Here is a 12,579-nt window from a genome sequence, read left to right on the forward strand (position 1 = left end):
ACATGAACGCATACCAATGCACAGGCAAGCAAGTGCAGGTGTAAATCACGCAAAGCATTGAACCAAACACTCACTCAAATCCAATTGCATAAAGAGTTGAGCTATCCAACCTGAAATCTCTGCACTCCCCGTTGTGTCGTGCATGAAAACAAGCAGAAAGGATAGCCAACGTGTCTGACAGAAACTATTAAACTGCTATATATACATCCAGCAAGGCCACTGGCTCGAGTGTCTGTGGGCCTCTCCCGTTTCAGGCAGTGCTGGGAACTGTGGTGCATCCCGCTCAGCCTCCACAGGCAGCCCACTGCAGACTCGTCTGTTTACCCAACGGACAGTCAGTGACCAAGACCAGATACATTCTGTTCTGCAGGAGCAGTACAAACAAACACGATCAGCCCCCGTGGGCTTTTGTTAGGAGAGTATTTGTTGAGGAGATAAGAGTGTGGGTGTGGGAGGGGTGCGTGTCTGTTCCTATAGCGGTGGAGGCAGAGAGGTAGGTCTGAGAGAGAGAGAAAGAGAGACTTGGCTAAGGAGCGGGAAATGGGGGAGGAGGGAGAAGGGGGGTGGGGGTGGTGGGGGCATAGTTCAAATTCCAGGATTATATTTCTCACCCACTTCAGAAGACTGGGATGTGCTGTGCTCTAATTTTAGATGAGTGCACTGGGTAAGAGCGAGGTGAGGGGAAGGAGACAGCAGAAAGGTGGAACTGTGAAGAGAGAGAGAGAGAGAGGACAAACAGAGATGGAAACATTGCAAAAGGAGAGATGGAGGAGGGAAGTGAGGGGGACGTGTTCAGGAAATGGAGGACAAGATTGTACGTGTGAAATAGGTTTTAATGTTTTATGCGAGAGCCAGGAGACAGACACATTTGAGGGAAGGCCTGGATGTGGTTGTGTTTCGAGAGACATAGGGGCACAGTCTGAGGAGAAACACACACTCACTCACACACACACACACTCGCACACACAGGCACACACACACACTCACACACACACACACACACAGGCACACACACACACTCACACACACACACACACACACAGGCACACACACAGACACATAAGGAAAGAGAAGCAATGGACCATCACTCTGAAAACGACAAGTGACGAGTGAGACATGATCTTCAGGCACTGTGGTTGTGTGACCATATTTTTCTTGAACCACAAGAAGGAGAAAAACATGTCTTATATTTACATAGTTTCATTCGCAGGGTGTATACAAAACACAACCATATATAAATGCATAACAAAACATGTATCCACACATACATACATACACACACACACAAACACTTATACTCACACACTCACTCATATCCACCTGCATACATAATATATAGTACATCTATTAATATATAACAAATATAAGTTGTAAAAGGCTTAAATAATTCATGGTTGTGATAATACTTCGGTGTAGCCCTCTGCATATCTGATGCATGTTTAGTAGTCTGTCCTTGTTAGCAGCGCAACACATCCAGCACGGTGCAGGGGTAGCTAGTGGTAAACCAGTTCCTGGAAAGAGACGCTCTGCCCCTTTCATCTCTGAATCCTTTCTAACCCCACAGTGAGCCAGTCCAGCAAATGACAGCATCGGCCATATTTAAGACAATCACAGTCTCTTTAACAAGAACACTTGACGGAGAATCACGTGTGTTTAAATATAAAAACTAAAAAGCTAAACCTTCTTCCTAAACCAACAAGAGTGTTGGGTCTAAAGCACACAGTGTGACAGCATCACGCCGAGGCTGAGAGGAAAACAGGGCCAGAGGTCCCTGGGAGACAGAGAGAGAGAGCTGTTTGAACTGCTCATGGTCCAGAGTTTCTGGCTCATTGCTTCAACACACAGAGCCACATAGACGTAATGGATGTGCTCCAGCACTCTGTCCATGTGTGAGCTGTGGCCTGGGATTGACACACTCCAGCCTCTCCATGAGGATGCCCTGTGGTCATTCAGGCTAAGCGTCCCCTCCGCTATGCTGCTTAGCTCGGCTCTGGGTAGGTAATATGGCATGGGTGCACCCTCCTGTCAGAGCTTATGGTGAACTCCTATCTATGCTGTGATGGTTGAAGGAACATGCCCACTGTTTGGGAAATGAGTTTGTTTGCCATCTACCCGAGTTAGAAAAGAGGATAGGCCTACATACTCTTCTCTTCTCTGTCTGCAATAACCCATTCTGACAACATTAGCCTAGCTTAGCATAATTTAATAATTAACTGGAAATGGGTTACATCAGTTAGCCTATAGCTAGCCAATAGCTAAAATAGAGCTATAGGCAAAATGGTGTAACATACTTCCAAACATTTGTTGTGTTCCTTTAAGTGCACTTAGAAGGTTATGAATTTGTAGGTTCAAAAAATATTTCTTGTATGTAGTAAACATTATTAACACTCATCAAACTATTTGTCCATCTACAAAATCATACTGTAAAAAACGTATGCTTTTTCAAAATCCTCAAAACACCTTTCAGTTCTTTTTTTTTTTTAATCCTGAAGCATTGTGCAGTTGGTCCTCCTGGCAGTTAGGTGTCACTACTACTGTGGTGTGGCAGACATTTCTCCCAGGGGCTGTATGGCAGGCCCAGCAAGAGGAACAGAGCCCCGGCCAGGAGAAGAATGACCCCTGCGACGGCCACACACGAGACGGACCAGGACAGCTCGTGGTGCAGGGGGATGGTGTGATCGCTGGCCAGCAGCGCCAGCACAGACTGGTGGAACACCACGATGGACAGGAGGACCAGAATACCTGAGAAAACAGAACAGGAGGCACGGAGAGACAGAGGTCAAGCATCCCCCTAAGCTCCATACAAACATCCCACTGGACCCATGAGTTTCTCTTTTCCACGGCCACTAAATAGATTGGCCAAAAGGCCTCCACCACCCTTCTACGCATCAATATAAGCATACTGTGTCTACTTTTAAATTATTTCGCATTAACTTCTGTACCTTAAATGATATATTATGCAAAACTCTCTGGTGTATGTGGGGCGCTTTCTAAATAAAATGGCTTTGCGTTGCTTGCCGTTCCGGGGCCAGATTGGCCAGTGCGGGAAAGAGTGGAGCAGAGGACAGTGAGCGGTCACCTGAGACAATGAAGCAGAAGGACGCTGGCTTGAGGAAGAACATCACTCCTTTACTAAGGGCCATGACGATGCAGATGGCGCCCATGACCATGAACGTGAGGCTGATGAGGGCCAGCATGCCCGAGGCCACACTCAGACCTAGGGGGGGACGCAGGGCAGTTAGCCTCCTGGAGCATCGCTCCAGTTCACTCTGCCACACTCATAGCATTTGATAAAAATGGGAAATCTGGAGAAACTAAGAGATGGAATGCAGAGGGACTTGGAGAAGGGAGAGGCTGAAAGAGGTGAATTGGCAAACAGAGTGAGAGAAAGAGAGAGCGATACACTGACTGAGAATGAGAGCAGGGAGGAGAGAGAAAGCAAGATATGCCTCAGTGAGCTTTGTGTGTCTGAGAGGAAAAGAGCATCAGAGAGGATAAACACTCAGAGAGTGGAGAGAGAGAGAGAGAGAGAGTGAGGGAGGGAGAGAGAGAGAGGGAGGGAGGGCAAGAGAGGGAGGGAGGCAAGGTAGGGGGGAATAGAGGGAGCAACAAAGCGGATGAACCTGACTTACCCTTATCCGTCATCTTCTTAAAAATGACTGCATTCTCTCCAGAGGTGTAGAACTTAAAGAACGTGCAGTTCGACTCTGCAGCGCGGGGAGAGAGGAGAGGAGAATGGAGGAGAGGACAGGAGAGGAGAATGGAGGAGAGGAGAGGAGAATGGAGGAGAGGACAGGAGAGGAGAATGGAGGAGAGGAGAGGAGAATGGAGAGAGGAGAGGAGAATGGAGGAGAGGACAGGAGAGGAGAATGGAGGAGAGGACAGGAGAGGAGAATGGAGGAGAGGAGAGGAGAGGAGGGGAATGGAGGAGAGGACAGGAGAGGAGAATGGAGGAGAGGACAGGAGAGGAGGGGGAGGGAAGGATGGAAATGAGGAGAGATATTAGCCTTTCAGAGAGACAGAGAAATGCACTTCAGCTGAATTCCCCCTCATCCTCGGAGGCATCATCCCCTATTTATAACCCCCGTGTGCTGTGCTGTGCTGTGTGGTGCTGTGCTGTGTGGTGCTGTGCTGTGTTGTGTTGTGCTGTGTTGTGTTGTGCTGTGTGGTGCTGTGCTGTGTGGTGCTGTGCTGTGCTGTGCTGTGCTGTGTGGTGTGGTGCTGTGCTGTGTGGTGTGGTGCTGTGCTGTGCTGTGTGGTGCTGTGCTGTGCTGTGCTGTGCTGTGTGGTGCTGTGCTGTGTGGTGCTGTGCTGTGCTGTGTGGTGCTGTGCTGTGCTGGGCTGGGGAGGGAGACGGGCACAAGCCACCAATACAGGCATGCATCACACATATGGCACTGGAGAGGAGGGGGCAGGAGAAGACGAGGGCAGAGAGAAAGACAGAGATGGGGGAGAGAGAGAGATGAAAAGAAAATGAAGGGGAGGCAGATGGAGAGGGAGGGGTAGAGAAAGAGGCAGATGGAAAGGGAGCTTGAAGGACAGAGAGAGAGAGAGAGAGAACGACAGAGAGTGAGGGGGAGAGAGGGAGAGAGAGAGAGAGAGAGCGCGAGTATGCAGCATTTGCTGGTTAATACTGCATAAGACACACTTGCCTTCTTCCCTAACTCTCACTGTTCAGTCTCTCTCTCTCTTTCTCTCTATATTTAGATGCAAAACTGTGAAGTAGTCAGATTCTTGTAAGCTTTACCCATGCATAGTGATGACTAACCCCCTATGAACTATGGCCACTTGGTCTGCAAGACAAACATTCATACACAACATCTATTGCCAATGAATACATGCACACACACAGACAGAGATGATGCATAATAGTGTATTTGTGTCAGAGTGTGTGTGTGTGTGTGTGTGTGTGTGTGTGTGTGTGTGTGTGCTGTAAGCACGGTAACAAATACTATACAACATGTTTGCAGTGCACAAAGGTCGAGCATGCCAAATCAGCCCAAGACGGTCACATTTGTTTCAAAGAAAGGGTCAAATCCTGTGGTGCCCACAACAAGCAATAAAGACGTGTCGGTAGAAAGAGCCGTCCCTCACCCTGCACAAGAGACGCTCATGAGAGAGAGGCTAATGTGTCCATCCACTGGCTAATACGTGCATTCATAGACACATGCAACACCACACACACACACACACACAAACACACACAGGCAGGCATGCAGTCATGCGCATACACACATACACACAGAGAGAGAGAGAGAGAGAGAGAGAGAGTACAAATGGGGACAAAGGCTGAACACACATGGGAACACTGAAGCACTGAGGTGCACTAATAGCTGAAGACACTGACAGACTGCGGAGACGTCTTTGCTTGGCACAGCGAAGACACACACAGACACAAACCATGGGCTGATACTCCAGAATTACACACTGCAACCATATGGGGACACACTGCCTCAACAAACTGAACGGTCACGATACAGGCTTGCGTGGTTGTGTGTCGAGTTGATCATATTTGTGTCCTGAACATTAAAAGGGAGAGCGGATTGGGAGGGCATGCTGGGTAAAGCAGGATGTTACGCCTGTGTGTGCATTTCAGGACACAACTCACTGCCACGTCATGACACTTTGTATTGCACAACATACAGTATGATCGTATCACAGCACAACGTCAGCCAGCGCACCTCAAATGACAGAGGCACAAACGTGTACACGGAGCTAAGAATGGCATGGGCTGACTGATGACATATAGGCATTAGGCTCGTCACTCTGGAAGGGACAAGAGAATGACTAATGGCCCTTCTTTCAGTTCGGTGGGTTTTAATAGTATAGTGATTGTTCAGTATAGTATTAAATAGTTAATAGCTATTTTCTGCGCTACTAGTGGGTGGTAAGAATCAAATAAGCATGTAATCATTCAAATCCCTGAATAGAACAAGAGTCTAGCCTTAAGTGAAAGTCTCAATTCACCAGCAGGCATGCATACGCACAGTGCCCCCAGATCATCTGATAAAAATAATAGCATTCCTTATCCTTGTGAGCATGCACCAAGATGCCAAACTGCTACGGGAAAGGGAGACGCGAGAGCATGTTTTGAACACATGAATAAGCATGCACATGGATATTTTTGTAATTTGCCCTTTTCCTGCAGATAAAACAATCCCCTTCTCCTTAATGACGGAACACTCTCGTCGACACCAGCTGACCCAGATGCATACATATACATACATTTCACAACAAGCAGCGTGTGCGATGAGCTCATCCTATAGAACACCCTGCAAGGAGAATATGCCTATATGCACAGTCCAATCAGCTCCAATCAGCCACTCTCTCTCTCTTCTCTCCCTCTCTCCATCCCTCTGTCTTCCTTGCTCCCTCTCTCTCACACTCACTCGCTCGCTCTCTCTCTCTCTTTCACTCTCACACTCACTCGCTCTTGCGCTCACTCTCACTCACGCTCTTTCTCTCTCTCTCTCTCACTCACGCTCTTTCTCTCTCTCTCACTCACACTCTCGCTCTCTCTCTCTCTCACTCCTCTCTCAGAATTCACGGCTGAGCCTCTCTGGCTCGGCGGGAGTCCACACGGCTCCTTCAGCACAGCGGCAGCGAATCACAATAGGCCTGAGTTCAACTGCCTGCTGCATCACTTCACACCAATTCATTCACGTCGGCCTGATAAACCGCAGTGGAGATCAAGAGAGAGAGAGGGCAGAGAGAGAGAGAGAGCACAAGAAAAGAGAGAGAGTGGAGAAAGCAAGGACACAGAGAGAGAGAGAGAGAAGCCAGAGAGAGAGAGAGAGAGAGAGAGAGAAAGAGAGAGAGAGAAGCCAGAGAGAGAGAGGAGCACTTGACAGGGCTAAAAGATGAGGCGACAATCTGACACTCTGAGCCGGGATAAAGCCGCTGTGCTCTTAAGACGAGAGAAATCATGCCCCCAGTAGCATGTAATTACAATAACTGCATATGCTTTGATGGGACTGAACATCTAGGTATTTTCCACGTGCTTTATTTAAGTCCATTCATTTAACCAGTGTTTTCTTTACTACTATTCTTTCTTCCTCTCCTTCTAACACACACACACACACACACACACCCATTATCATAAATTTCCATATTTGTAGAGTGTTGCATTTTGTATCAGCTGTATCTACAACACTTCTACTACCTCCTGAATAGCCAATCACCATTTCATTCCTGCGTGTGTTAGGTACAGTACGAGCTTCCATCCTGACTGGAGACATTAAGTAAAGACATTAGTGGAGGCATTCATGCTGAACCACAGCCACAATCTCCACCAGCTCCTCTCCATCAGCTCATGCAGGCGGGCGGGAGGGCGGGCGGGGAGAGAGGCAGTTCCAGCTGGAGAGAGCTGCCTGCCCCTCAGTGCAGTACAAGGCTGAGAGCAACCCCACTCGGGGCCCAGCTGCAGCAGCAGCAGCAGAGCCATCTGCCTCCGCCAGGCTCACCTCCGGGCAGCTCGACCGGGCCACAGGACTCCCTCTCGGGGTCGATGTCGGAGATCCAGAGGGTGCGCACGCAGCCCTTCCACAGGCCGTAGTGGGCCATCTCACACGTGCGGTTGTTGCCCAAGTGCTTGGGCTGCGCCAGCTCCACCCAGAACTCGGTGCCCACGCCCAGCACGCACAGCGTCACGCCCACCGCCGCCACGATAAACGCCAGCTTGATCTTGCCCTCCTCGCTGTCGCTCAGCTTGGGCTGGCGCCGCTTGCCGGTCCGGGCGCCGCCCCCCGCACCAGATTGGCCGCCGCCGCCGCCAGCTGCACCTGTCGCCACGCCCATCCGCCCATCATCCTCCTGCTGCATGAAGTAGTTGGACCACATGGCCACTTCTGTGAGGTTCGCCAGCGTGACGATGATGGAGGTGGGCAGAGATGCAGAGAGGGGGATGGACAGAGAGATGGAGAGGGAGGTAGAGGAGAGAAGAGAAGAGGAGGAAGAGAGGGAGGAAATTAAGAGATGCGTAAGAATATTAGAGAATTATGGGGATAAAGACCCAAATCAAATGAAGATGATGGGGAGTTTACTGTCTGCTAATATCAAGAGCCAGGGGGTCAAAGGGCATTTATCAAGACACAAGGGTGGGAGGCGGGACATGGATAAGGGAATGAGGAAGAGGAACTAAAGAACAGATAAGTAGATGAGTAAAAAAGTTACCAGCAAAGCAGAGCAAGACCTTAAGATGCAGGAGGGAGGAGATGGATTACGTTGGGGGGGGGGGCATAGAGTGCAGGTAAAGGAATGAGAAGGAATGGAGGGAAAGGAGGAAGCAGAGCGGAGGACAGGAGGAGTGTCACAGACCACAAAGAATAGAGTCTGCAGGAGGAGAAAGGGAAGGAGGGAAGGGGAGGAGAGGGAGAGAGAGGGCAGAGAGAGAGAGAGAGGGGGCAGAGAGAGAGATAGAGAGAGAGAGAGAGAGAGGGGGCAGAGAGGTCTGGATGACTGCTGAGAGCTCTCGTCTCTGTTCACCAGCCCTGGAAGAGAGGACACAAACGCACAGTTGACCAAAATAACCGCAGTCTCACTTCAGTGATTGAGAGATTGAGCACTTAAACAAAAGCATGCGGCCAGTCCATGTTGATAAGATCTAAGGCACGACAAGACATCTCACAGATAGAGGCATCAGAGCCCAAAATACATAATATGAAATGGCAAGAATCTATCATGGCTTCTAGGAGATACTTACCCTAAAAAAGCACACACCCTTTTATCTACTCATACCTTAATCCCACTCCAGAAAGCTGGAACAGATGGAAGTCTAAGCTAAGCTAGGACAAACATAACTTTGAATGGCTTGATAACATGCACAATGTTACATTGAACATGCACAAATGCACTTGAACAACTGGACAAAAGTGGTAATGATGTAAATTTCCTAACAAAATAAAAGTCATGATGCCAAATGGGCTGCTGAAAAAAAATGGCACCAAATGAATCAGAGAGTCAGACTCCAGCAGTGAAGGCTGGCACCAGCCAGCTTGTTGGGAGCAATCGGGGTACAATGTCAGGGTAAGTTTGACATGAGTTCACGAGGTGCTAGAGCAGACATGGACACTCTGCAGTTGCAAGTTGACCTCTCCTCCACCTGAATCACGGTCACTATAGCTATACAACTTCAAGTTTCCGTATTTGAATAAAGTATGTACGAATCGGAGTTCTTGAGATGTCCATGAAATGGTGAATGCATAAATTGCCTATTATATGATAAAATCAACATCTAGAACACACATAACACACATTTGCAAATAATGACAAAATGGATATAGAAACTCCAATTTTGTTCTTTTGCAACACCTGAAATAATTTGTGGTTATGTATGAGTTATAAGTCAGGGTGATATTCATGTATAAGGATAACATTTCTTATCTACTGACTGCTTTTACTACATTTATACCTTTTGAACTTCATGGTTGTTTTTTCTGTTCTCATTATTATTATTAGCCTAGAAATCTAGACGCACCGTAGCGGCAGCAAATTACATTTGCTTCCAGGGCTAGTCTAGCAACTCTCCGTTGGCTTGTGAGCTCGAAAAATTAAACTTCTATCAGGCCAATCAAATCGTGTATAGAGTTGTTAGGTGGGCTGAACATAATGATTGATGGTAGAGTTGCAACGGTTTGGCTTGAATTCCCTGCTACTTGAAAACAAAGAAGATTGATATTGCTGTTGGCCAACAGTGTGACACGAGTTAAGCTTGTTTTAAAATGGCAAAAGTTTGAACTAGCCAACTAGCTCCGCTGGTGGGAAAACGCATGGGACTCAAAATGTCTTTCACTTTGAAAGACAACCGATTATCCCGCTCCTCGGACTGAGCACTGCGAACGGTGAGTGCCCAGACCCTACATTTTAATGTGGGTCTGGCTCGTCAGGCTATATTATTATATAATATAATATATTATTAAAATATTTTATATACATAAGATATATTACGGTCATGGTGCACTGAGCACTAGACTGTTAAGGGGTATCCCATCCCTATCCATAGCATCAAGTTCATTAAGCTGCTATTCCTGAATGTAATACCCAGAGAGTTGCCGTGCAAAATCCAGGTAGTGATTGGCACAGAAAACAGGAGTGTCCTTCCAGGCTTGAGATTAATGCCAGCTTTACCAGACCATAATAATAACTACAGGCACTGAGGCTGTGCAGCATTTAGGGAGACTTGCTGCCAGGCTGCATGCATAGCACAGGAGTTTGGGGTTATCTGGGTCACATAGCTAGCTCCATTTTGACCCGTAATAATCTCGGAGTGAACCGTCATAACCCAGCCTCATTCGAATTCACCCCCCCACATCTGATCAGAAGCCATTTTGAGATGTCACAAATACCGCAGCATTGCATGTGCTGATAGGAACTGTCCAACCATGGCAATGTCCTTTTATGCCCTTTTGTGTGTGTGTGTGTGTGTGTGTGTGTAAAGGGCTCACAGTATGGGCACATACTGTATGTTTTAAAGAGGGGAAGAGAAAAAGACAAGGAGAGAACAAAAGAGGGAGAAAGACAGAGAGGAAGACAGAGAGAAAGAGAGAGAAAGACAAAGAGAAAGACAGAGAGAAAGAGAACGAGAGAGAAAGACAGAGAGAAAGACAGAGAGGTGTTGATTCAGCTCACTGGCAGACAGACAACCGGGCTAAAGTCATTAATACTGTGCCAATCGTTGAAGGGGGAGGTCACTAATGCAGCACATGTGCCGTGAGGCCACTCTACACAAACTGGGTGTAATGTGACAAAAAAAGAGCACCGTCCTCAGGGGAGCACGTAAACAGCTGCAAAATGGCAACCACATACACTCATCCATATTAGATTCTCTCATGGAAGCAGATGCACAAGCAAGCTTCAGTGTGTGCATTGAGATATACAGCATATTTTATATCACCACTGAAATATTTGTTTTCTGTTACCACACTAAAAATACAGGAATCTTGGCATCTACAGAGATGGAACATGGGGGTGAGAGCTCTAGTTCACAGTTCACAAAACTGTCAGCAAGCTGGTGGGTAACTGTAGCTCAGCCAGCAATGCAGCAGTCAACAGCAACCACTGTAAACATGATTCCCAACATTAGCACTTCCAGGACACAGTGGTCTGCCTACAGCACATTTCATCAGACTGCCTCTTTCGAAATGGCTGGCAATGGGGGTCGGTTTAACTCATTTGGCTGGAACGGATTAATTATCATCAAATTATCATCATTTGGTGAAGTACCAAACATGTACAGGTATACATTCTCACACACACTCACAGTCCTCTATTATGAAGCAAATGTGCTACAAATTCAGCATTCAGACATGCATTAAATAAACACTGAATATATTCTCAAAGCCTTTTGATAATATATGCTGCCACTTCAAAGTTCCAAAACTTTTATTATCCATTCAGTGCACATATGATTTAATGTTAAGCAAATTTGACTCTAAACTTTCTCAACTATTTAAAAACTCCACTCATTCATTCCTGTAAAAGTGGATATAATATTTATTTTAAAATACAACATGGTTGGAGAGCATGTAACTAAACATACCACTGTCGTCACTGGTTTAATGGCCAACTAAATGTCCAATAATAGTTACTGTTCAATTTATCAGAGTTACAAAATCCCTGTTGTCATTCAAACACATCATATTACAGCCTTCTCTAGAGCTATCAAATTCATTGGACAACCATAGCAACTATGAGAAAATTTGTTCTGACCTGCTTGGTGTGTGTTGTTCAGTTCTGAGGAAGAGACACATGAAACTTACTGTAGTGGTAACAGTGTGGAGGAGGGGGTGAGAGAGAGTGAGAGAGAGAGAGAGAGAGAGAGAGAGAGAGAGAGAGAGAGGAAGAGAGAGAGGGGGGGGGTGTGGTTTTGTATGTCCATATATTTGTACATTTATCAGCCTGCAGAAACCACACACTTGTCCCACCTGTGACTGCAAGCTTGTGATCAAGAGATGTGTTTGTGTTTGGCCTTGAGTGATGGACCTCTACATGTGGGGCCAAAAACTCTCTAAGTGAGACAGGGTGTGTATGTGTGTCTAAGAGAAAGAGAGAGTGTGTGTCTAGGCTATTTTGGACAACCACCTGTTAATGACATTAAATGCGAGTGTGAGTTGGGGTGAAGAGATAGTAGACTGTTAATATTAGGAGACCAATGCTTGATATAAAAGCACAACACGAGACTATATTGCTAAAATGCTGCTTATTCTGCTGCATGTTGTTTTTTTTGTAATTTTGAGAGTCACGTTTCACATGAAATATAACTCGTACTTCAGGAGTCTGTGGTTAAGGCAGCCATTTCCTGCATAGTGAGAATCAGGCCATTTTTTGGCTACTGGTTTGACATGCTAATGAAATGCTGCTATCATTTCGCTGCCTCACTGGAGGGCTACGTGAAGCTGAAGAGATCAACTGTATTCAGCAAAAGGGCTAGTGGCTGACTGGGTGCCAACAGAGCAGTGGTGTAGATTAATGCTGAGGAAAATACTCATAGAAGACACACATTGAACACACTGACTAAACTTCGCACTGCACTTTACCGTGAGACAAACAATGAATGACATAGCTTGTAATCTGACATAGCTT

General features: G+C 46.8%; 1 protein-coding gene across 5 annotated transcripts in view; it reads right to left on the minus strand.

Annotated features, from left to right (window-relative positions):
- Positions 1-812: 812 nt before the first annotated feature.
- Positions 813-12,579, minus strand: part of cacng6b (calcium channel, voltage-dependent, gamma subunit 6b) — a 31,391-nt gene continuing 19,624 nt past the window's right edge. Inside the window, exons 1-6 of one of the 5 annotated variants that reach the window (XM_048260186.1) lie at positions 11,707-11,774; positions 8,173-8,489; positions 7,464-7,847; positions 3,633-3,707; positions 3,080-3,217; positions 813-2,742 (exon numbers count right to left, since the gene is read on the minus strand). In XM_048260186.1, coding sequence (XP_048116143.1) covers positions 2,519-2,742; positions 3,080-3,217; positions 3,633-3,707; positions 7,464-7,839 — 813 coding nt within the window. In that variant the 5' untranslated portion in view covers positions 7,840-7,847; positions 8,173-8,489; positions 11,707-11,774 and the 3' untranslated portion in view covers positions 813-2,518. Of the gene's footprint in view, positions 2,743-3,079; positions 3,218-3,632; positions 3,708-7,463; positions 9,504-10,916; positions 11,581-11,706; positions 11,775-12,579 lie in introns of those variants that run through there. The other 4 variants (XM_048260188.1, XM_048260187.1, XM_048260189.1 and 1 more) reach the window with 4 other exon arrangements.

The sequence above is a fragment of the Alosa alosa genome, chromosome 13 (assembly GCF_017589495.1).
Source record: "Alosa alosa isolate M-15738 ecotype Scorff River chromosome 13, AALO_Geno_1.1, whole genome shotgun sequence".
Taxonomy (NCBI): Eukaryota; Metazoa; Chordata; class Actinopteri; order Clupeiformes; family Clupeidae; genus Alosa; species Alosa alosa.